Source organism: Varanus komodoensis, unplaced genomic scaffold (assembly GCF_004798865.1).
Source record: "Varanus komodoensis strain SLA01 unplaced genomic scaffold, ASM479886v1 scaffold8, whole genome shotgun sequence".
In the NCBI taxonomy this organism is placed as follows: domain Eukaryota; kingdom Metazoa; phylum Chordata; class Lepidosauria; order Squamata; family Varanidae; genus Varanus; species Varanus komodoensis.
This window is the reverse complement of record NW_025336481.1, coordinates 19,212,289-19,238,158: the sequence shown is the minus strand read 5'-3', so window position 1 is coordinate 19,238,158 and position 25,870 is coordinate 19,212,289. Positions and strand designations below refer to the sequence as shown.

Below are 25,870 nucleotides of genomic sequence, written 5' to 3'. Positions count from 1 at the left end.
TGCAATGTATTCAACGGTCACATTTCAATCCTGACTTTGAGTAGCACCAGTTAAAGTTAAGTTCAGGATTGCCTCCCCTTGTCTTGTCCCATGACCACCTGTCTTGTCCCATGACCACCTGTTCTAGGGTGCACTTATTAGGCTATTGAGGAATTTAACCTCTTTATCATGGATAGAGCCTACATCTATCCAGTCGATGTGAAGGCAGTTGAAATCTTCCATTACCACAACACATCCTGATTTCATTTTTCATGTTACAGTCACTCTTGAATGTTTTGGTCAGGGGACTGAGAGCATGTTCCCTGTATTAAATTATTCCAGGGGCCTAGTGTTCTCAGCCATAGTGATTCTGTGGAGAAAATAACCCCTTTAAAATTTCTAGGATGCTTGACACTGCATTTTTGACATACAGAGTGATACCTCCTCAAGTATGCCCTTCTCTTCCGCTCCTGTAGAGTTTAAATCCTGAGATCACTGTATCCCTCTGGTTTTATCCATTCAGCCAAGTTACTGCAATATATAAGTTCTGCTATAAAACAAAGCACTTCAACTTTCCTGTCTTGGCTTGGAGACTTATAGCATTAGCACAAAAACATCTATAAGTGCACCCTCTCTCTGTTTCTGTCTCTCTGTCTCTCTCTCTCAAAAGACATGTATTTTTCTGCAATGGCTTTTAGTCCCTTTTGACTGACTGTTGCATTATGTCATGTGCTCATGGCCTACTTCAGGGGTGTTAAAATTCCAAACCATCACTCAGATTTGCCCTGCCTGGATTCCAGATTTGTTCTCCAGAGTTCTCCAGATGGTCTCATACTTTGTCCTGCTCACTGATCATTTGGTGGTTTCCTAACACAGTTTCCAAAGGCTTACTTGTTGGCAGTAAGAGCTTTAAGTTAAATTATACTAGTAATTTTGGCTATGAGGATATTTTTGGCCTGCCCTTTTTGCCTTTGGCTCACCTAGCAATGGAATGTGCTCCCCCTTATTATTTACATGGAATAAATGTATATTATATTTACATTTATCACATTGTCTTGGACTGAAAGACATTCAACATTCGAGGCATTTCCATCCTGTCTCCATTTGGGCATTTGGAGTTATTTTACCTTCATGGGAAAAACCCTCTGGAATTATTCAGCCTGAAGTGGATTTTTCTCAGCTCCTGCTGTCTTTCCCCCCAGCTGAGCAGGGATCCCTTATAAAGCCTGCCCCAGCTAGCTGCCCCCAGTTGATGCTGCAACCAGTTAGATTAGAAGTTCACATTTTAAAACAAGGAAGGGTGTGACTGTGCTGCACTAGTGTTCCTTATAAGAACATAGCAAATAACTTTTTTTCTTTGGTTTTGTTTTGGCATTGTGGTGAATAGGCCTAGTAATTAATCAGTTATTACCTTGTGTGCTATATCTTTGTTTGAAGCATTTGTCTTAATATGTTCTGCTTTTTTTGAAAGCAAGAAACACTAGCCTGCTCATGGTTGAGCATTTTAATCTTCTACTGTATGTTATAAAGAAGACTCCTAAAGCCAAGAATTGGGAAATCCTAGGCTTTAGTGCCTTGATACAGTATTTTGCATTTCTGGAAGTTTGCTACCATCTGCTGGTAGTTTGATATAGGACAGTTTAAGATATTAGATAGGGGAAGGGTGGAACAAACATGTATTTTATTTAGCTTTTTAAAAATCCAAAATATTTATAAGTACAAATAATTTAAAATCTATCTTACAGCACAGGGAAACAAGAACAGTAAAGCAAATAGTAAAATAGTGCAACCAACAGAATAAACTAGAAGCACACCAAGCAAAACCAGGAGACACAGCCAGCAAAAGCTTCCTGAAAGAGACATGTTTTCAACATGTAAAAAATACTTATCGTGGTGGTTGAAGTAATTTGCTTCACTAGTCCCTGAATAAAGAGTAGTCCAATTTCAGACCCTAGCTCCATAATTTAAAGAGGACTCAAATGCAACCTCCCAAGTACTTTTGTAGCTCTACTGGTGGTTCCATAAACCTGGATTCACTTACCTGAGAATTTAAGTTCATTGATGTCAATGGGGTGTCTGAATACACAAGCATAAAATGATGCTGTTAATATATTTTTCTTGTTCCTTTACCAGTTTTCCTAATAGTGTAGTTTTAAGATGCTTCTGTTGTGTTGGCAGGGGTATTTTTGCTGTGGCAAAAGGCAAAGGGTACATTTTGCTTTTTCATTTTGAACTTTTTGTTTGTGGTAGTGATAGGCACTTAAACTTGTTTTGAGAAGTGCCCTGTGTCACATAAGCAATAATGTAGATTCTTAACAACTTTCTAGGAAGCATTTAGCTGAAACATAGTAGGAAGGAGTGAGTGGCCAAGTTTTAAACAGGAAGGGATTTGAAAACTCAGAGGACAATACAACTGACAAGCTACAGATGCTACTAGTATCTCTTGAATAAACATCTTTGGGTGCTTGCTAACACTTGGATATTGATCACCTATGAACTACTGCATCCAGAGACATTGACTAGAATGTATGAAAGAGTCAGCACAGACCTTCATATTTCCTCATAGCTCATTTCAAGAGAATCAATCTGCATATTGGACAGCAAGTTACCATGTGCAAACATGAACCTGCCAGGAGTACAGAGACTTGAGTATGGATTTGTAGTAGTTGCTAATCAGTGATGGCCAGCCTCATTATGAATTTTGATAACTGTTAGTGTGCAAATTGCTTTACAGGTCTTGTTTAGAATCCTAATCTGTCACAAGAAATGAATCTCTGTGCTTACCATCTCAGTGATTCCCACTGGATTATTTGAGAGAAAATAAATTGCAATTGGTATCTCACTTGAAGTAGGCAAATTTGCTGCCTCATTCTAAGCACTGATGACTTTATGAGACAAGTGGCAGATTTTGTCAACTCTGCCCCAGATTACAACCATACAAAAGCCTGTATCAGCGTAGACTATGTAGACTGTGTAGACTCTGTGTTTCATTTCTTTGTCAACTTAAATTGTGACTAAGGGATGGAAATTGGGAACAGGTGGGGGTGGGGGTCTGCATGCCTGTCTGTGTGGCTATGTATAGATACTGAAAACACTGTAGGGAGTCTTTTTATGTAAGAATGGTTTGGAATCACATGACACTTATGATGCTATGGATATCCAGGTGTTCTACTGTATTTAATAGGTTCCTGGTTCTTATAGCATTGTGAGAGATAAGGAGATAGGATTACCTTGGGAGGCTTGCCTTCAGCCTGTTGTTCTTGATAAATCTTCAAGGTGAACAGTGAGTACTACTTCTGCTGACTTTTTCTTGTAAAGGCCATATCCTGGTTTATTTTCTGTTTCACCTATTTTTCTGTTTCACCAGAATGACTGATGCAACTGTGATGTCACAATGAATCTTCAAAATGTGTATAAGCATTACAATTCTTAACAGTATTCCTTTGTAATCAGTGCTGAGTATACTTAGACTATCTTTTATTCCATACAAATGTACTTTACATCCTGTGCTAAGAAACTGAGCTCTTTCTTTAATTTATATGCACAACCCTGCTACCTAGTGCATCTGCCAGAATGGCCATGGCTATGGAGCCAACTGGGTGACTTTGGACCAGTCATGGGTGCTCAGCCCAACCTACTTCACAGAGGTGTCGTTATGGCGATAAGATGGAAAAAAAGGAGATGTAAGCCACTTCAAAAGAAGGAAAAAGGTGGAAGACAATCAATATTTAAATAAGTGTAAAAATATTTTACTGGTGACCAAGGTCAGGGTAATTCACACTATTGTATTCCTTATTCACTACCCAACTTTCATACCCATGGATTGTGATAGGGAAGATGTTAGTTTTTGGTCACCAGTGAAATGCTCTTTCACTTAATGATCTTCTCTAGTTCTTCATTGCTGCCCTTCCAAGTCTCAGACATCTTTGAATTTCTTGGCTGCCATCTCCATTTGAATCAATAACTGAACCAAGGTATGTGAAACCATTCACAATTTCACTTTCTTCATTTTTAACCATAGAGTCCCTTAATACTGGTTTTTGCTTTCTTAATGTTCAGCTGCAGTCCTGCTTTTTCATTTTCTTGTCCCTCTTTCATCAGGAGTTATTTCATTTCATTGCTGTTTTCTGCGAGTAAGATGATACCTTCTGCATATCTTAAATTACTGATGTGTCTTCCACCAATTTTCATTCCTTCCTCAGATTCTAATTCAGCTTCCCCTGATATGTTCTCTATACAGACTGAACAGATAGGGAAATAAAAATGCACCCTTGTCTCATACCTTTGCCCACAGGAGATCATTCTGTTTTCCCCTATTCTATCCTAACAGTAGCTTCTTGTTCGTGATGCAGACTACACATCAGGAGATTCACGTTGTGAGGCTCACACATTTCTTTCAAGACCATCCATAGCTGGGGGTGATCTGCACAGTCAAAAGCTTTGCTGTAGTCTGCAGAGCATAGACTGATTTTTAAAAAATTCTTTGATGTGCTCCAGCAGCCAATATATACTTGCAATATCATCTTTAGTGCCTCTTTCTTTTCAGAATCCAGCTTGAACATCAGACATTTCTCATTCATTATAGGGTAACTTTCTTTGTTGCACCACTTGAGCATCACTTTGCTTGCATGGTAAATTATGCAATGGTTTTAATATTTGTATTAGAGCAAAGCTGGGTTCTGTGGGGTTCAGTCCAAGTAAATTTTTGGAATTGATTATTGGGTAGCAGAGTTATTTAACTTGGCTGAAGATAAAAGCGTTCAGGGAAAACCTTGTGGTTGATAGAACTTTTTTAAACAGATTGCCAACTGTTTATGATGTTAATGAGTAATCAGAGACTTTTTGGGTTTCTTTGGAATTAACAATAGTGTCAGCAGTGACATTAGTAGATGGGCATGGAGGCAATGCTTAGTTTTTGAGGAAAGGACTTAGAGGGACTTAGGCCATTTTATAATAGCTAATGAATAAGCTTAAAATATAATATTTGCCCGGTATGGTGTTAAGTAGGATAACTGACATAGGCGTAAAGATATAAAAGGTTTCACTATTGCTAGTTGCGAAGTCGTGTCCAAGTTCAACAACCCAAATGGACCATAGGTTTCTCCCCTGCAGAGGAAGGCAGGACACACTCCAACGGAGCAAAGCTCAGGGAACCAAGGTTCCATTTAGATGCCAGGAAGCACTTCCCGACAGTTAGGACCCCGAGGGTGTGGAATGGGCTTCCACAAGAGGTCATTGAGGCCCATATGTGCGGGTGTACAAAGATGGGCTGGACACGTGGAGCCGGCTGGTACTGGAGGTCAGACTGGATGGCCTAGGAGGCCCCTTCTGACTCACTCTGTTTCTGTGTTTCACCTTATGGGTGAGGCTCTCCTATTCTGATTCTAGTGGTATTTCTTCTCTGAGAAAGAACAACTCCCTGCTTCCAGCTTCTCTTGCATCGAGCACACCCAGAAGGGTCTCTGAGGCCAAGCTCAGGTCTGTTCACATGAGAAAAGATAGTCCTTAATGTATTGGGTTCCCAAGCCATTAACTCTTTTATTTATTTATTTTTCGATTTATATCCTGCATTTTTCCTACAAAGTGCTCAAGGCAGCTTACGTCTCCTCCTCTATCTTATCCCCACAACAACAACCCTGTGAGGTAGGTTGGGCTGAGAGTCTGTGACTGGCCCAAAGTCACCCAGTTGGCTCCATGGCTGAGCAGGGACAAGGACCCAGATTGTCTGAGTCCCAGTCCCATGCTCTTAACCACTACACCACACTTTTCTTCTTTCTTTCTTTCTTTCTTTCTTTCTTTCTTTCTTTCTTTCTTTCTTTCTTTTGGCAAAATGTCCCTTTTAGATAGACATTTAGTAAAAGCTGTCATTAGTACCATCTGCTCCTCTTCTCTTCCTTCCTTCTCTCCATCCTTCTCTTACAGTTTGTAGTTTGGGTTAAGAGTAAATTAAAAAAGGATCTGTCTATCTGTAAGTAGGTTTAAACAAACACATAAATTCATTTTGTTTGTTTGCAGTCTTCCTGCTACCCTTAATCCTTTAGACTTATCTCAGCTGGAATCCTGTATCTGATAAATTTGAAACAATGTTCAGCAGGGCCAGATGCCCTGAATCAGAGAATCTTAAAAGCAGTTGGATGCTCATCTAAGTAAGAAAGTAGTCTTATGGAGTCACCACAGTGGTTTTGTTTCCTTGGCATGAAATTGCAGCACAAGATTTTCTCAGCTGTTGGGACTGATGAAGAGGGAAGTCTAGCTAGACTGGTGTGGTGACAGACTATCAAGTTGGGTAAAGTCAACAATAGTTGCCCCTTGTCAAAGTAAATAGCAACTCTGATGTAGCAGTGCTTAAATTGACAAAATATCTAGTTTGAGGCAAGGCTTAGGTTATTTTATTTCTGAAAATGTTCTGTTTCTTTATGCCAAGATTGAGGAGTACTTTGTGTGGATCTTCATACCCTCTTCACTCTTGAAAGAAGCAGATGGTTTCAGATCCCAAGAGATAAGAAGTTATGTTGCTAGTGGACTGGAAAGCAGCCACATTTGCCAGATTGGAGACTTGTTTGGCAGCAGGGGAGCTGGCGGCAGTAGCAGATGAGCTCTGCCTGGCACAATTGGTGGAATTGCATTTCACTAAGGAATTACATTTGTGTAAGTGGTTGAGAGTAACCCTAATCCTTTGGCAGGTTGGACAGACTATAGAAAGGAAGTCATGGCTTATTTTGCTTCAATCAACCATGATTGTTGTTTTATTTCTCCTTTCTGGAGAATATTTAATGACTATAGGGTTTGTTTGTTTGTTTTTTGGGTAATTTGAACACATCTGAGGCACATAAAGAACTGGAAAAAAGGCACATTGTGGAAAAATTGTGTTTCAAAATCACATATTGTTGGTGTGTTTTGAGGTATTTCTAGAAAAGTTGGTTGTCATCAGTCTCAGGAAGGCTTATTATAAAATGTTACACTAAAAAAAGGAAGCCATTTGTTTCCCTTACTCTTGTTTGACATGCCCTATTCCTTAGGGTGCTTCCACACCCTAAGAACATCCAGAATTAGGAGTGATCAGGAAAGTGGCCACGTTTGATAATCACACTGAATTATTTATGGCAATTAAACAAAAAGGTACTGCAAAAAGCTGTAAGAGTGGTGGCGAACCTATGGCACGTGTGCCACAGCAGGCACGCAGAGCCCTTTCTGTCAGCATGTGAGCCAAGTCACCCCACCATCGCCCCAGCAGCCAAGCATCAGATAACAGTGCACATAGGGGCCATGCGCATGCTTGGAGTAGCGGCGCCAGGCTATGATGTCACAAGCTACGACTCATTAGCTGCAACTCATCTGAGCTTTCACATGGCTGGTCAGTGCGCTGCCAGGGTATATACTTGGACTGGCTGTGAATTGTTTTTTCTAAACTAAAACCTCAGTTTTCAGGTTTTATTGTAGTGTTGGCATTTTGCGTTCAATTAGTGGGTTTTGGGTCGCAGTTTGGGCACTCGGTCTCTAAAAGGTTCACCATCACTGATCTAGAGGATCTAACAAGTAAATCGGTTTGAAGAAATGCAAATAAAATTCCCAATTGCTCATATACATTGATGGGATCTGAGCTGTTTGACCACTGAATCAGGCTCACTGAAAATATTAAACGATTGTTCAGCCAGTGTGAAAAAAGGCAAATTCCTTTTTAGGCATATTATCTTACTACAAATCTTGTAGTAGCTGCAGTCTACTGTGCAACCACACTTACAACTCTGTATACAGTTCTGGTCAGTGTGCTTAAAAAAGATAAAGTGGAGTTGAAAAAAGTGCAAAAATTGCAACTACAATGATCAGAGGGGCTATAATAACTGCTCTTTGAGGAATGAGTACAACATCTATGTCAGTTTAGCCTAGAAAAGAGGGAAGTAATAAATATTGAAATTATTAAAAGATGTTAAGAAAGTGAATAGGGAGACATTTTCTTCCCTCTCCCATAATACAAAAACCCAGGGTCAACTCACGAAGCTGATTGATGTTAGGAGATTCAGGAAAGATAACAGGAAGTGCACAGTGCATAAGTTGATTATGGAGCTCACTACTACAAGTTGCAGCGATAGCCATCAATTTGGATGGCTTTAAAAGAGGGTTATAGAACTTCATACAATACAATCGGGTCTGCACCCTTGCAGAGGGAAAGGCCGCTCTCGAGCTCAAACCTTACGAGGAAGTGATTTGACCATGACAAGGGCGTCAAGCTCAAATTTCTCACCCTCAGATCACCCTCTTCCTGCCCCGTCGAGAAAACCAGGTCCAGAGTGTGTCCACATTCATGGGTTGGGCCAATGACGTGTTGAGACAGCCCCATGGCCACCATGGAGGCCATGAAGTCCTGAGCCGCCCCGGTTAGAACCGTCTCAGCATGGAGATTGAAGTCCCCCAGGACCAACATCCTGGGAGTCTTCAACACCAAGTCCGAGACGATCTCCATCAGCTCAGGCAGGGAGTCTGTTGGGCAGAAGGGTGCACAGTGCACCAACAGAATCCCCAGTCTGTCTCAGTCGCCCAACACCAAGTGGAGGCACTCCAGCCCCGGCCTCGAGAGGACAGGAAGCCCCACAAGGGAAATAGAAGCTCGATAAACCAGAGTGATTCCCCCCTCCCCTCCAGGCGTGGTCGGTGCTGGACCAGGTACCCGGGCGGGCACAATTGTGAGAAGGAAACATCCCCCCCCGTCACCCGCCCAGGTCTCTGTGATGCACGCCAGGTCGGCCCTCTCATCCATGATCAAATCATGGATGAGTGATGCCTTATTTTAAACTGACCTGGCATTAAGCAGCAGCACCGACAGGCCCGGAGGGCAGTTGACAAGTCTACCTGGAACCCGCCAGCTGGGGGAATAACCAGAAAGAGGGACAGGTGTTAAGCATCTGTCCTCCCTTCTTCTATGCTGACCCGTTAGACCCCCATCGCCATTTTTAGCCCTGTTCAGTAAATATTTTGTATCTGCTTCATGTAATCTACAAGTCTAGGAAATGTTTTAAATTCCAAGATGCCAGCTCATTTTAATTCTCTGTCCTACACACAGCTAAATTTGTTTTTAGGGGGTTCTTTCCATTATTGGTCTAACATCCCACTTACTTCAATGGGTTTATTTTAATTAGGATTAAGATTGGGTACAATCCAGAGTTTACAGGAACCAGGGTCCAATTTCTAGGAGTTTTCTAATCCTGATGCTCTAGGATAGAAATGATCCACTTTTAGCCATTGACATTTAGAGTGCTGTTTACTAGCTGGCCTCTTTTTGTGCTCACCGCCAATACCCTACCATCCTGCAGTTCTTCAGTATGCACATAGGAGTTGGGGGAGAAGCAAGGTTTCCTCTAAATCAATACAAAATTCATCTGCTGTTTGTTTCTTTCTGTATCACCCAGCACTACTAGTAACTGAGGGGTGCCTTCTCTCTAGACAAAGGGCTTGAGCCCCATTGATTAAAACTTTGGATGCCTACACACTGAGCTGCTCTGTTCATAAGAAATAAAGTTTATCCATTGCTATACTGGGGGAATAATACATTGTTAAAATTTCATACAGCTGAAAATGTATTTTTAAAGGAAGAAATCTTTTTTAGTTATTCATTTTATATATTGCCTTTTTGCAAAAACTCATGGGAATTTGATGATCAGAGAATTTTCTTCATATATCATCACTCCTTCCAACAGGAGACTCAGTTCAAGAGTACCACTACGATGGCAACCAAAATGGAGTCACTAAGAACAAGGAGGTATCAATAGGGCCTATTGAATAGGCCATAGAGGAACTTCATGGTATACAGAAGTAAAGCAAAAACCTTATACCTATGGGAGCAGCCCCAGCTCAACAGCCCAGTGTCATGGAATATAGTGTAGGAAAAATGGAAGTGGATGAAGTAGGATAGTAGAAAAGGGATGTGAAGGAATCTGCATTGGGACTGTAAATCCAACAGATTTCTGGGTTCTGCTCCCTAGACTTTGGTTTTCTTTGTCACATCCCTGAGCCCAACTTCAGGTGAACATGCCCAGCATTCACGAGGAATTGCACTCCGCATAGTGTGCAAGCAGCATCCTTCCATACCACATGCAGCAGTCATTTGTGGTGTTGCACTTGATACAGAAGAGGTACACTTCTTCGGCAGTGGTTGTGTGAGGCTCCATTCCTGGTGAGCCCTGCATGACCACTGGCCAAGCAGCATGCCTCTTCCATGCCGTACGTAGCAGCCTTGTTGCATCTGATGCAGAAGAAGGTTGTTCATACCACAGTCAAACCAAAAGGTTGCTGCTCTGTCCAAAGGGCTCTTTGTGACAACAGCTAGTAAAATACTAAAGCAGCACTTGGCGCTGCTGTCACTGGTTTTCCCCATGTTCCTGCCATTGCTGGTGGGAAAAATTGGGGATGCTCACAAGCAATCCCACTCTCTCTCTAGGATCTCTAGGAGTGGGATGGGGAAGCAGGTGGCAGCTGCTGAAAGTCCACTTTTGGCAATTGTCACTCTGCCCCCCCCCCCCAGTGCTCCTGTGGTATTCAGTACATATTGGCAGGTGTCCTGAGGGTGAGAAGAGACAGGGAGGTGTCTTAGAGACATTTCTGTCTCGGGTCATTAGTCAGCCATAGCTGAGCCCCTGGAAACTTTAAACCACCCAGAGCTTATGATACCATCCACACCCAGCCCATTGTGTTCTTCACAAAATGTCTTTTAGTGTGTGCATTTTTCCTTCTGGTATCTTTGACTGGCTGTTGTGTGCCACTATATGCTTGTGGCCTATTTTGACCTTACAATTTGAGTAATCAAAAGCATTTTTACTTGCATAACCTTGGATAATTCATCTCAAAGTGGAAGCCCCCTATCTCTTGTTGGCTTTTTCCTAGGGGTCAGTTTGAAAGTTGTTCTGCCCTCTTTTTGATGTTAAGCACTAGCATTCTGATCGCATTTTGGTTCCAGTGGAGCCTGATTCTTTCAAACAGACCTATCTTATCCCATAATGCTCCCCAATGGCTGACAAATATAAAACTCCTTTAGACCCTTTGTCTGTCTATTAAGCCCTGCTTATGGAGCTAACTTAGCTGATTTGGGCCAGTCACAGACTCTCAGACCAACCTACCTCACTGGGTGATAGTTGTGAGGATAAGATTGAGAGGAGGAGGAGAATTATGTAAGCTTGCTTTGCATTCCTTAAAAGGAAAAAAGGTGGGATATAAATATGCTGATGCTAGCATTTCAGGGAAAGCAGTCTTGAAATCATGGTTTTTAATGTAGCAACAGAAATTTGGTTTGCAGGGCCACTTACCTAAATTTCTTGACATCATTGGTGATAACATGTATTGCAACCCCTAACTCCACCTCAGCATTATCTGCCAGACTTTATAGAGATGTGTGTCATTTATAACCTTTTCACCTGGCAAGCAAGTAACCATGAAGTCTGCATGCTTGTCACAAAGTAAGCTATGTCTCTAAGGATTGGATTGTCCACTGCCAGCATCCCTCAAACTCCTGGAAGCATACCCTCATTGTGAGAAGACATCTGATTATTCCCCAGAATGGGCCCCTTCTAAAGAATTATTTCCCTCTGTTGTAGTAGTGGTTCCTTTTGTCAAGACATTCAAAAGTAGACACTTGTTCTGCTTCTTCTCTGTAGCGGCAGAGTAGGGAGTAGGAATTCTCTATCACTTCCATAAAGGCCTCATGTAATAATTTCTTGTCTTTTTCAGATTCTCCAGGCCAGCCACTTTGGCTTTGGTGGGGAGTACTTGTTCCTTGACAGCTAGGAGCTCATTGTACTGAGTGTATACCTGTAACCTATGTCTAATAGTTAGATAACCATACATGTGACACTCTGTGTAGTATACTGGGTACTACACTCTGGCAGCCTTCAAGCTTTAATAATTGTTTCACTTAGATTTGTTTTCCTGAAAAAGTTAAGTTATTCAGTCAGAAAGCAAGGTTGACTGCGCTGTTCTTCTTGACCTGTTACTAGAAGCATGGCTTCTAGATCAAGAGAGGTATTACTACCGCTCTATACAACTCTGGTGTACCTGCAGCTGGAGTATTGTGTTCAGTTCTGGGCCCCTTGATACAGGAAGGATTTAGCCAGGTTAGAGTCAGTGCAGTGTAGGGCCACAAGGATGGTGGCCGGATTGCAGGGAAAGCTGTATGAGGCCAGACTGAGGAAGCTGGGTCTTTTCAGTCTGGAGAAGAGACTCCAAGGGGATCTGTTGGCAACATATAGGTATGTGAGGGGGTGTCACATGGAGGTGGGTAGAGACCTGTTCTCCCCTTCAGAGGAGGGCAGGATGTGCTCCAGCGGAGCAAAGGTCAGGGAACCAAGGTTCAGTTTGGATGCCAGGAAGTTCATCCTGACAATTAGGACCCCGAGGGTATGGAATAGGCTTCCACGGGAGGTGGTTGAGGCCCCATCAGTGAGGGTGTTCAAGGATAGGCTGGATGTCCACATGGTGGGCATGTCGTAAGCAGAGCCAGTTAGAGCTTTGGGTCAGACTAGATGGCCCAGGGGACCCCTTCTGACTCTGTTTCTGTGTTACTAAACTCACCTGTCTGATTACTTTTGTGCTTGCCCTTCTTATCATTGTCACTGGGACGCTTCATCAGCTGCCCCCTCATGCTCAGAAAGCCAGGCTTCCTTACAAGCCTGTTTCTACATTCCAGATTTCCCTGGAAATATCTCTGCTTATCTCCCATGTATAATTTCCATTTTGCTCCTGCAACTAGCTCAGTGACTTGTCTCAAGTAAATGAACTGTGAGTAGGTGGTTAGGAGAGTCCTTGTGTTAGTGGGGGGTGTTCTGTTTAAATTTTACTGTATGCGTTGCTGTGTCCTTGCCTGCAGCAGAATGACATGGTGGAATGCTAGGGAAGTAGAATGGGCAGTGCCACTTCTTAAGGGGGGGAGGGTCTACTTTTGAATGCTCTTCTGCACCGTAAGTACTTTCAAATAAAAGACTAGTGAATTGGGATAAAAGATATTAGCTAGTCCTTCACTTGTTGGGCAGTTTTCATTTTGTTTTGTGGTGGGGAGTTTAATGTAGGAAAGCATTACAAATCTGATTCCTCAGCTCTCACGTTAGCCTTCTTAGCATGTCATTTTCCAGCATATGTAGAACACAGGGTCCTCTCAAGGACTTGAACTGGAAATCTTGAAGAGGACAAGAAAACCAGCAGGCTGAAGAAACTAATAATAAATAAACCAGCCAGATCTGTTTATGGAAGGTAGGATGTGAAATCTTGGGCCAGGCTTCCTACAAGATGTGAGGCATGTACTGTATATAATAGGTAGTGGTGCCATGCTTTGCTTTACCTCCTTTCTGTAGAAACAGCTCTAAGAAAAGACATTGCTACTATAGAAAACTGGCAAGATATTTTTTGTCTATACAGAGACCTTTATTTTGAACATAATGAATAGAAATAGGTTGTTGAATTTTGAGTTGCCATGATATGTGAATGAGACTGTGCAAACAAACCCTGGTTTTTTTAACCGAAGATAAGCCAGAAAGGACCCATGGTTTGTTGCTGTATTGTGAACTCTGAGTTATTTAAACAATGCCGTGTCATTATCTGTGTTTAATTGTGGTTTGTTTATGGATGCTTTTACCAGGGTACAAAGGAAGCAGGCAAGAATGATAAAAATGTATATCCGAGTACTGTATTTGAGATATAGGGAGAAAACATGCAAGGAAGGAGGGAAATAATCCAGCAACTGAGGGAAAAAAATCATGGTTTATTCATTCATCCGCCAGACAAACCCTGGGTGGAGTCACAAACCATAGGTTAATAAACCATGAGTATTGTTCTATGGGAATTAGGTCAGTGATTGGACAGATGAAATTTTATGTGATAGAAATATCTAAGGATAGAAATGTGATAGAAATATCTAATACAATATCTATTTTATGTAAGTTGGTATTCTGTCTTTTCATTTCTTTCAGAAATGTTCTCATTGCCAGGAACCAGGAGCCACCTTAGGCTGCTACAACAAAGGCTGCTCCTTCCGATATCATTATCCATGTGCCATCGATGCAGGTAAGAACAAGTCAATAATCTTGAAATGATAACTGAATGTAGAAGAGATAACAATTACTTTTTGTGAAATTTCTTAAACTTGATATTATATGCAATATTTGTGCAAGATCCCTTGGCATCCTTTTTCTTTTTTAAATTTTACTTTTTACTGAAAAAAATTAAAATTTAAAACATATTGAAATGAGAAAATAAAATCAATTGTCTTCAAAGCAAAGTACTAACCCATAACAGAATATTGTACTATTATATAGTAAATTACCATATAGTATATCATCATATTCTAAAAAAAATCAAACAGCAATTATGCTCGTATTAGCCATATATATATATTTACTCTAAAACAGTAATCAGTATTGTAATTTTAATTAGGTTTTCTGTCAAATTCCACTAAATTTGTGGTTTCTACCATTCCTTGTTTGAGTGAATTGAATTACAGTAGATTTTCACTATATTAGTATGAATAAATGTAATCATAAAGCTTTGGAGTGGAGAAGGTGAAGTTGCACCTGTATCTATACTTCTAGTATCTTGGCAGATTGGTCATTGGGGTTGGGGTGGAGCCAGAGAGAATACCTATTGAAGTTTGTTGCATGTTCTTCCTTTTCAGGCATCTGTTGTGTCAACATGCACTATGTCTTCTATCTGTTACATTCCTTTTACTGGATAGTAAAAACAGAAGCTTTTGTGTTAACATATAGCTGTATAGTGTCTTTCTTCGTTATCTTTGATGAAAGCTACTGTTGGATGCACATAATAAGGCTTTTACTATGGAATTTGGAGCCACTTTGTTGTGAAATATATGAAATGGAGGTGTTGCTTCTCAGACTGCATTTCAACAATGTGGAACTTTTTTCCTAAAAAATTGGCATGACTAAGAACTGCCACCTATGTGCTGAAGCAACCTTTTATGTGTGGCATCTCTTGACTTTCCAAGACTGCCACAGAGTAGTTAGTGATTGCTCTACTTCTATTGACTGCTTCTAACATTAATGGTTGGAAAAATAAAGGATACAAATACTAGCAGTTCCAAGGTTGAATAGTCACAGTATGCATTATTAATTGAATGCCAGATCATAGATACCAGAAAACGGTCCTAAGATGCCATAGATGGGAATATTCTACTAATGACTTGTATGACCTCTTAAATGATAGACAAGGTTTTGTGTAACACGTGTTTAAAACAAAGCACAAAACATTCTGCAACATGAAAAGCTGAATCATTGGTTAGTAAGGCTTGTGTCATTCCTACCACTAATCAGTGGGAATTGTACCATTACACAAATTGTTATGTAGAAAGTTAAAAAATAATCACAATTTGCTAGACACACAAGATAAGATTTGCTTTGAGTAGAATTTGGAGAACATTAGTGAACTTGCATCTTGATTGTTTGCATATCTATATTGTTTCCCAGCAGAATTGCAGACAGCATGGTTCTGCAGAGAAAAAAGCCATGCGGTTCTCTCACACACATTGTTTTGTTATAGGCTCACACACCCATGGCTGTTGGGTGGTGGGCTGGGTGGGTGGAACTTTATTCTGCTGGGAGGCAACATGTATGTTCTCTGCATGTCATGTTTCCCAACATAATCACTGGGTATCTGGTGGTGCAGCTGTGGTAGAGGCTGCACTTCAAATGCATAGGAGTTGCAAAACCCCTCTTGGAGGAGAAGCTTGTGTTTTAAATTTAGCATTAGTTAAGATGGGTCAAAATCAGTCAATTCTAATTATGTGGTTTCTTGATGAGAGCAGTCGTGTTTCATATGTATTATAACCTGCCTAGGAAGGCCGTGGCAGTTATAGGCAGCCCATAAATATGTGAATAAATAAATAAATATTCATTGTAACTAAGAGCTACTGATTTAACTTATTTAAAAAGATTTTTTTTTCTTGTGATCACACATTCTGGGTTTTTTTCCCTGTTTGGAGTCTGGAATATTGATTGTCATGTAACCATCAAAGAACACAGTTGTGATTACACACATAAGAATTGACTTCATACTAGGTTAAGCTTTGCCAAAACTTGATGAATTGTTGTTGAACAAAGATCTGATCTGGAGCTTTATGTTTAACAGGATAAACATGACATGCCAAATAGAATGCAATATTTTTAAAGAATATGCTTAATACATTAGGAATGGCCTTTGAGAATACTAATGAATGAAGGAGAACTGTTGCTCAGCTATAATTATTCTGTTTTCTACTTCTGCCCTGACATTTTGAAGTCAAATGTCTGTGGTACTGAAAAAGATTTCAAATTTTAGTCTCTGGAAGTTGATATTTTTAAAGCTCTAATATCAGTAGCAAGGATTTTTTAACCTTGAGTCACAAATAGTTTAAACTATTTCCAGAGAGATGGTTACTGAATAGGCTGTTATCTGTTCTTTGCACATTTGTTGTAAGGTGCTGACTTCTCTGAAGAGCTGGACACATTTATTCTGATTACTTAATTGCTGTTAATTGGGTTTATGTGGTATTCATAGCAGAAAAACAGTTGTTCAATAATTATGGGAGAAAGCATAGATTATGTGACTTAGATTAGAGTGGTTGCTGGAGAAATACCATAGGGTGCAGTGGTATGCATCTTTAGGCAGGAAAAGAAGCTTTACAACTCCCATCATTACTCAGCCATGCTACCTGGGGATTGCTTGAGTTATAGCCACTTTCTTGGCCTAGGCATACACAAAACTGCGCCCTTAACAAAGTATTTGGTGTCATTTTATGATGTCATCCTAATGAGAACATAATCTTCAGAAGCCTAAATATAATTATGGCGGAATACTAAATATCTGGAGACAACCAATGTAGAAAGGTTATCTTCGTACCATGCTTACAAGCTTCTTGGGAACATTTGTTGGGCTGTTACTGGCAGCAGATTACTGATATTGCATTTGAGGATGATCCAGTAATACAGTTCTATTTGTTTTCTTTTTAAGCTATTTATATTTGGAGGGAGTATAAAACTTCTATCCTTAACAACTAAAAATATTGTGGGAAAAGTTTTTTTTAATTTAGTCCTGTTTTGTGAAAACTGTGTTGTACTGTATCATAATACGTATCTGTAACATCAGAGTACACAGTGTCTCTCAAGTCTTTGTTTCGAGTTGTGGCTGCTAACTGGGATTCAAGTTTTTGTCACTGCATTATCATACTGAATTACTTCTGCCTGGTACAAGCTCCTATCTTTCTAACCAATTTAAAGCTAATAAGCAAAAGCTACTGAGCCAGAGTAAGAGCATCATGCTGACTGATACAACTTTTCAAATGGATTGTAAAAGCAGGAAGATATGGTTACGCCATATATACGTATAATATAATTTCAAATTAGCATGGTTTGATTCACCACCATGAGAGTTGCTTGGAGGTTTTAGGGATAGGGTAGATAACATGTGGTCTGTGGGCCTCATGTGATCCTCAGTGTGGCATTTGAAGCACTGCAGAGTGACAAAAAGGTTAGTTCTGCTTTGCTTACACATTAAATTTGGTAGCACTAAATTCAGCTTGGAAACAAGCTAAATGTAAAGATGTAGCATTCAGGTAATAGGCTGGGTAGCACTGTCCATTTGGGGCAGCCCTGCCCAGCCATTTGACTGAGCTCCTGTCCCAAGGAAGATCTCTGGGGCAGGAAGCAGGAGGAGCCAGAATGGAGTAGCTGTCAGAAGCAAACTGGGGCAGCTGTCAGTCTCACACTCTGGCTAGCTGCTTGGAGTGAGGGCAGGTGCTACTACAATGAGTTGTCGTGTCCAAGTTCAAAGGACAACAAATTTTTGTGGTGGGGTGAAACCCTAGAATTGACCATTGTCATAGTTGTCAATAATGATAACCTACAAGTCACAATGGTCAAGCATTTCAACTGGCTGTTGATGCTACAGCTGAAATTAGATTTCTGCCCTCCCATAAAGGGCAGCTGAAATAATGATGTTAGGGGCATTTAGAATATCTCTAAAGCTTGAACTGAAAGTAAGATTTGAGAAAGGATGCCTAGATAGAAGTGCTTGCTTAAAGTAACTTTTATTGATGCTAGATTTGATCATGAAAAAGTATCTTTAAAAGTACTTAAATTAAGTACCTAAAATCTGCTTGAATAAGTACCTAAAAGCGCATTCCTATGCCTGTTTAGACAGAAAAAGTCCTATAACTTAAAGTATTCTCTGGTCAGCATGGTTAGCTAGGGAGTGCTGGTAGTTGTAGAATTTTTTTTCTGATTAAATATGCATAGGATGGCACCTTGAATGTATGACATGGAGGTGCATGTCCTCAAATACTGAGGATTCATGTTCCTAGAACCTGGAATTGGCTAAGACTTATGAGTGCTTCTGGATGCCATTTTAATGTTAAGGTTTACTGTGCTGGAGCTACAACCATGTAGAGGTGAAGAAGCAGATTCAGCATAATTGTCATGTAGATGTGCAAAATAAGCTCATATGGGTTTTAGCGCTAGAGCTGCTGTTTTACTTTGGAAATACTTATAAATTCTGTTTTCTTCTCTTCTAGATTGTTTACTAAATGAAGAGAATTTCTCAGTGAGGTGCCCCAAGCACAAGGTAATAACAGTATTACAAATTTGGCACGGCTGTTTGATAGATTCAACATTATTTATTTGGATAATTTCAAGTCAATTTTGTTTCCTAGTAATGCTCACCTGATGGATATACTCCCAGGCTTTTCCTCATATTGGGCATGCATTTGCTTCTGCAGGGTAGCATTCTTTGAACACACAAATCTGCATATTGTCCTTTTTAAACAACACGACTTTATTTTCCTTCTCTGTTACTGCTTCCTCTGTAAAATGAACTTCCTTTCATGTCTTTCGTACTGAATATTTTGTCTTCAGATATTCTGCCACAGTTGGTTGTCTGCAAATTCTGAGAAAGAATAGCATCAAAATGGATGAGAAGCTGTTGGAAGGCTTTTCTGATTAATAAATCCCTGTGTTTGTATATAAACTATGCATAGGAGGCAATTAAGCATATATTTGCTTATTTTGCAATATTTCTTCTGTTTCTGCTAAGCCCGATCCACCAATAACTTGTAATTCTACAGAACCCCTTTCCAGCATCAGAGATGTCATCGCATATTATATGTATATGAACTTTTCAGGCCAATCTTGACAGCATGTATGTACAATTTCAAGCCAGTTGTGATGTATTTCAACAACATATATATATTCTCTCACATTCTTGCTAAGTATAGTCACCTGAAAATGTTAATTACCACTTTCAAATTGTCAAAGTTGCCTGTTTGCTATTGGCATCCATCATACTAATGAACTCAACAGATGGGAACTTTTCTGCAGAAAAACAAAGCAGTCAAAATTTTTCCAGCTATGTTTCCCACATCTCTGAGGACTAGAAATAACTTTTAAAAATAAGCCTAAAACTGAGATCCTCAGGATACAATTTTCTCAAAGTATAATTTTTTTCTCTTTTTCAGAACTGTGAAATATGTGTGGTCCTGTTTAAAATGTACCTTTTATCCAGTGGAAACCTAATGTACTTGATTTGCTGTCTTAAGAAGTTGGTGTACTGAAGATAAAATTAGTTGTTCTAGAATTATTGGAGATGTAGTTAAAATAATATGTTGAGAATTCTTTCAGACATGCTATTTAAAAGTGTTCTTCATGTTAACATTTATGTTATAAACTGGTTCCTTTTAGTTGAAGGAACTAGTTAATGTGAAATTAACTCCATTTTGTTAGGTTCTCCATAAAATGAAAAACCTCAAGAATAACATTTTGGATATAAATGTTAAAAATGTATAACATCAGGGAGCAAACCATTTTTGTAAAATGTCCTGTCAGAACACTCAGTGACAAAACACAGAAAAGCACAAGCCCTTTATTGTAATGCATTGGTGCTCAATGTGGAACTTTTATAATTTTGTAGGCAATGCAACTTTTTTTTCAAACTCTGTATATTTCTTGCTTCACAAAAATGCCAAGTGCTATCATGTGGAAATCCTGCCTGAAAATCTGTTTGGTTCTAGTACTGATGCTGCTTTCTCTCTTTCATTCTCCATATATTCCTCTTCTCTTCTGCTTCTCGTTATCTTCTTGTTCCCCTTCTCTTCCTCCTCCTTGGCATATTGGACATCAGCCCCTCCTCCCTTGCTCTCTTCCATCCTTGCAGAACAAGATGGTGAAAGGCAGCCTCAGCACAGAGCAGTCGGAGCGGGGGTGAGGGGGGAAGTGTGTTCGTGGGAATGAAAGTAAAAGCAAGCACAGGTGAGTTGAGGGAAGCGCACTGAGTTCTCCCTCCCACCTCTTCTCTCCAGTTTGAGGGAGAAATACGTGGTAATCTTACTATGCAGAGATTTCAGCAGGGATTCTTACTCCCTTCAGGCTGATGCTTTATCTTTGTATATTGATACCAGTGCCTCCTGTTTGTTCACTGAAGAAATGAACAGATGCCCTTTTCTGCAATGTTCTGGATGACTGCTCTAATTTTCCAAGTTTCTTCTGCTCCACCTATTTATGCAAATACAAAGGATTCAAGATGTACAGGGGTTGTGGATGGGGTTCTTCAGTGTTTCATCATTTGAGTAACTGAAGCCTAATTAAGCTTAACAGTTTTAAACCCCAACAAGTGAAGATCAGATGCACTTATACACAGTTGTGTAAATCAACTCAAAGAAAAGACAATGATCAAAGCTGTTAGAAGAATTTGCTTCCAGCTCCAAGAGAAAAAGCTTATAAAAATAGTTGCCTTTTTGAGCTCATCAGTCAACACCCTGTGTGAAACACAGCTTAATGCATTCTGTTGCTGAGTTTGCTTTGCATCCTAGTCTATTCCAGACACTGAGAAGAACATGCAAGGAACAGCTTAATACTTTTCAAGGGCTTTCTATCTTGTTAGGGAAGATACTTTCAAGTCAGACTAGCATGACTACAGTATCTCTCTGTCTGGGTTGACTATGGTATTTCTCTGTCTGACCACATTGCTCCTTTTCTTTCTCCCTCTGATAGACTGGCACCCAGGGCCTTTGTCAAGGATAGGTATGGGTGGGCATCTGCTAAGGGCCCACACGCCAGAAGCAGAACCCCTGACAAAGGTCCCCAAGGTTGGCTTCCTCTTCACCATTGCAACCTGCATATTATTTGTGTAGTAAACCGTGGTGGTGGTGAGAAGCAGGAGCAGTAGATACCACTGGCTTTCTGCCTGTCTGGCAAGCAAGTAGAAGCTGTGATGAGAATGAAGTGCAATGATGGCTGGCGACAATAGCAGTGAGAAGGGTTTTTCGCAACCCACTGTTCACTAAGGCAATCTGCTGAGGGTGGCTTGCCCTCAAGGACTGAAGTCAGCATCGCTGCCATCGTTCTCTGTCACCTCCTCTTCCATGGCCAGAATGGACTGTCGGGATAAAGCCTCCATAGTGCTGCATGATTGACAAAAGAAAACGTGAAAGCCAGTAACTTTGAAGGCTAGAATGAGGTGGGTAGGTAGGTAAGTGTGTGTGTGTGGCTATCATACCACAGTCCAGGGCTAGCTTCCTGTGGCAGTGGAAATGCATCTGTTTCCTTGGGGGCAATTAGTACTTTCCACAGACAAACAGGTAATGCTGAGTTGCGAGGCTACCCTATATGAAATGCACATCGGTGTGTTTGTCTCAAAGTAGCTACTTTAGACATTTTCCTTAACTTGAAAGCAATGCCTTTTCTGACCTCTATTATTTTCAACTGTCGATGGTGCTTTCATTCTATAGTAGTGGTGCTAACTGAAGCTCCTGAGAGTTATTAATGTCCTAGTAATTATTCTAACTCAGTTGCTTTTGCATATGCTTTTTTTGAGGAAATAGGGTAGTGCTCTTGGACCCATTTTGCAGAGAAAGCTCTTCCTTGTGAGCAGGCCCTTTGTATGCACGTAGGCCTGTTCACTTAAGGAAGACGCTCAGTCTGTCACTCTGAGTTCTTTTCAGGTGGCATCTTTCCTGAGAGCCTGAGGGGTTCTCTGCCTCCATCTCTGAAGCAGAATTGCCCCTCTAAGGTGATGCCCCTAATGGCTTAGACTCCTCCTGGTTTACTGACAAAATCTCAGCTACTGCTGGTAGACAGTAGCTCCTGGTCCTGTAGTTCTTCCTACAAAGAGGAGTTTTCCACCAGGGGTAATGTAGTATGTTAGAAGTGCTTCTTTATTTCCTGCTGCCTGTTGGTAGCATGTTTGTTGACCAAAGGGGTGCAGCTTTCTTGTGTTTCCAGAACCAGGGTAACCATTTGCTTTATTGGCAAATACTGAATATTTGGGTGGGGGGAAAATGTTTTCTAGATCTAAGACTTCAACTTTTAACTATTTGCTCACTAACTCTTATTTTAAGGTGCTGGAATTCCAACTTGCTACACAGGGTTTTCTTTCAAGTGGACAAAAAGTTTGTGTCAATTTTGCCATGAAGTGAATGGGAAACTTTAGCACATGTACATTTCTGTAATAGCTGTTTTTCTCCTTGACAGGTTAGGCTGTTGAGATAAGAAAGCGGCAGACATTCAAGATTGGATGGATTCTTTCCCACTGTGCAGTCATGCCCCTCTCTTGACGTGCCTGCCAATGCCAGCACTTCCTTCATCAACTCTTTCATCACACTTGACTGACAACATCGCAGAATATGATCAAGGAGTCTGAACCAGCTGTTTTCATGGACAAAAATTCCATAGTGACTATGGGAAGGGGAGGGAAAAGAAGAGAAGAAAAGATGGGGGAATTAAAGAGGGAGGGATAAAATATATATATATAGATATATATATATGAAAAAGATCTATTTTTAGTCTTGCTGATAGACTTGTTTTAAATGAAAGGTGCGCTATCCCTTTTTATGCATTAAATTCAATTTTAAGGACTTGCCTATGTTCCAAGTTGCTCATAAACAGATATTAGTAAAATTAAAACAAGGCCTTTGCAAATGGATCTCATCTTGTTTCATAAGAAGTTATGGAGTTATGAGCTTGCTTAATCAAACTTGTCTCTTCACTCCATCTTCCACACAAAAAACCCAGGTTTTAAAGAGTACAGAGTTTTTTGTTGTTGTTGCTGGCAAAATTGTCTGTAAGGGCGGGTGGTGGGAGTGAATGGTTGCAGGGGATAGGATGTTTGTATTTGTGTATGTGTGAGCAGGGGTTTTTTTCTTTTTAAGAAACACTATTTATTTTTTGAAGAAAGGAAGCCTGATAAGAATCAGAAGATTCCTGCTACATCATGTGGCTTGTGAAATAAGAGTGGCTTCTACTAGCTTCATTTTCAGATACTCTGACCTTATATACATGACTCTGTGTACCAAAAGGTAGGGGATTTGGGCCATTCTTGGCATTGACAAAGATTCCCAAATCATTCCAAGGAGCTTCTGCCTTTTTTCAAAGGCAGTCTAGAGGGAGGATGTTGACTTGCCTACCAGAAAGGGCATTCAACAGGAAGTCTGAATGTTGACATAATCAGTGTGTGTTAAGCTGACCAAGAAAATCCAGTGAACCCTTCTCTGTCTCTTGTTTCCCAAAGGAAGGAAGGGAGAATGTCAATTTAGCAGCCTACACCACATGGTTAATTTTTTGTTTGTTTGTACATTGTGTAATTTTTAAACATTTGCGTTTTTTAAAAAAACAAAACATTTTCTCTTGTTAAGGCCTTAAGAAGGGGTTAGTGCATCTTTCAGGGGTCACTCTGCCATGGGAATAAAATAGCTGTTTCACAAACAGTTTTATATAAAAAACTAAAACAAAACAAAAAACCCCACAAAAAAACCTAATAAACTTCATTTTAACCTTGTTTCATCTGTGGAATTTAATGTACTTTCCCCTCCCTGTGAACAAGCCATTCTCCTTGGTTTCCCTTTGTGTAGTTTATATACCCACTTAATTATCTTCTTTTAAGATGAACCTTCTTCCATTATCTTCTGGAATGGACCAGTGACACCATGACACTGATATGGAACAAGTTTTCTGAGTTTCTTTTATCTAGAGCACAGGAATGAGGAACTTCCAGTCTACAAGACATCCCAATCAGACCCATTGTTCCCTGCTCAGTCTGCTCGCCCCACCCCCTTAAGTAGCCTTTTAAAAAAAGTTTCTATTGGTGCCAATGGAAATATTACAAAAGATCTAATTATAGTGCAATCACAGCTAGGGTTAGTCAACCCATTCCCTACTTGATGTGAACAACTCCCCCTGAAAATTGCCATGATCAGGTGATCATGCTTTTTTAAGAAGCTGCTTTTTTAAGCTGCTTTTATTGCCAGTAGAAGCTTTTAGAAAGCCTTGTTCCTTTGTTCAAGAATGGCCTAGGGAAGGAAGGCTGCCAGGGAGGGAGGGGGCAACAGATGGGAAGAGAATATATGGGAGAAGAAAGGGCAGGATGAGGATAGGGTGTGTGTGTGTTCTGGGGGGCTGACTCTAGCTCCACCCAAGCTGGATGTGTGGTTTTAATGGATTTCAAAGGAAATAGAGCCATCTGAGGTTTATTAACTTTAGTGGTTCCAGGACTAGATTTTGCTTTTTCCTTTTTCCAATCTCATTCACCCAGCTAGGCTTAAGCCAAAGTGTCAGAGCAGCCAAGTGTTACAAAGGGCCAGACCAATGGCCAAAATCAGGAGTAATGAGCAAACCCTATTTTCACAACCCAGTGTTCTGTTTCAAAATATGTACTTTTCGTTAAGTGAAATGTTAAAAGGAAAAAAGGTCAGAATCACTAATGATTCTACTGCTTTTTACATGGTGGTCATGGCACAAGTTTTAAAGTGATGACTGATTCATTTGCCATTTTTCAACATGTTTATCTGCTATTTCAATAGCAAATAGCTTAATAGGGTTTACAGTTGTGCAGGCATGTAGAGGATTGTACTGATAATATCACAGGCACTATAGAAGCATTTTGTGGTGCATACCACTAACAATTCAAGGAGGGGTAAAATCTATTTTTACAGATTTAATCTTTTCAAAGTATGAGGAAGTTATGTGCTAGTGAATTTGGCACTGCTGGTTCAGAATATGTATCCATCTAATCCTGACTTCCTAACAAAGGTCAGGTTGCTTACTCAAGTCAGATATAAAAGAAGTTACTCTCTTTGTTTGCTGCTGAACTTAACTCTCAGTGCTAATAGTGGCTCATGGGCATATTCCTCCTGAATTTATGTAATAGTTTATTAACATGATCTCAGCCAATAGCTTTTTGTATCTCTTTGATGCTACAGCTGATCAATTTTGCTGTGTGACTTGCAAGTTCCAGCATGAATCATATATATTTTTCTAAATAGAGTACATTGAGGGTGGGGAGACATGTACCCAAAGATTGTAAAAAATAATAAAATTGGGGAGAAATGGCACCCACAGAGGCTTTTTTGCCCCTTTTAGTGCTCTGTAGCTACCATGGCATGACAGTGCTCTATAACTGCTCTGAATGCCATTTGACAAAATCACAATGGAGGGTTAGATCCAGGGGGCAAAATGGTTCCCAGATCTCCCAAAGTTGCTCACATGTAGTCTACCATCATACATCATTTTATTAACTTCTGTCATGTTCTTCCTTCACCCCTGCCTCCTGCAGATAGTGGCAAGAAATTTCAATTGGTCAAAGCTCAAACAATGGGAATAAGGCTGAACTGGACAGGATAGGAGGAAATGTCATCACTTCTGTGAACATGCTTTTAGAGATTGATAGATTTTGGTCCATTAGAATGCTAGTAAAATCACTGCCTACAGATGAGAATTTATCCAGTTTCTCATATGTCATGAACTATATTAATGGAAAGCAGAATGTGAAAATGAACCAGAGACTGGATGCTTTTGAATTAACCACATGTTTTGCCAGAAGTGGCAAGTTGCTAAAATCTCAAGTTCTATGCTTTTGGACTGCAACAGATGCTGCTGGAAGTTGAACT

General features: G+C 40.2%; 1 protein-coding gene across 15 annotated transcripts in view; it reads left to right on the top strand.

The window, feature by feature from the left end:
- The window catches only part of TCF20 (transcription factor 20), a 105,081-nt gene extending 81,318 nt beyond the window's left edge, over nt 1–23,763 (top strand). For 11 of the 15 annotated variants that reach the window (XM_044454796.1, XM_044454788.1, XM_044454785.1 and 8 more), the window contains 3 exons: nt 13,926–14,019; nt 18,512–18,561; nt 19,451–20,067. In XM_044454796.1, the coding sequence (XP_044310731.1) occupies nt 13,926–14,019; nt 18,512–18,561; nt 19,451–19,546 (240 nt within the window). In that variant the 3' untranslated portion in view covers nt 19,547–20,067. Of the gene's footprint in view, nt 1–13,925; nt 14,020–18,511; nt 18,562–19,450; nt 20,068–20,112; nt 20,241–22,460 lie in introns of those variants that run through there. The other 4 variants (XM_044454789.1, XM_044454784.1, XM_044454797.1 and 1 more) reach the window with 3 other exon arrangements.
- The last annotated feature ends 2,107 nt before the right edge of the window (nt 23,764–25,870 follow it).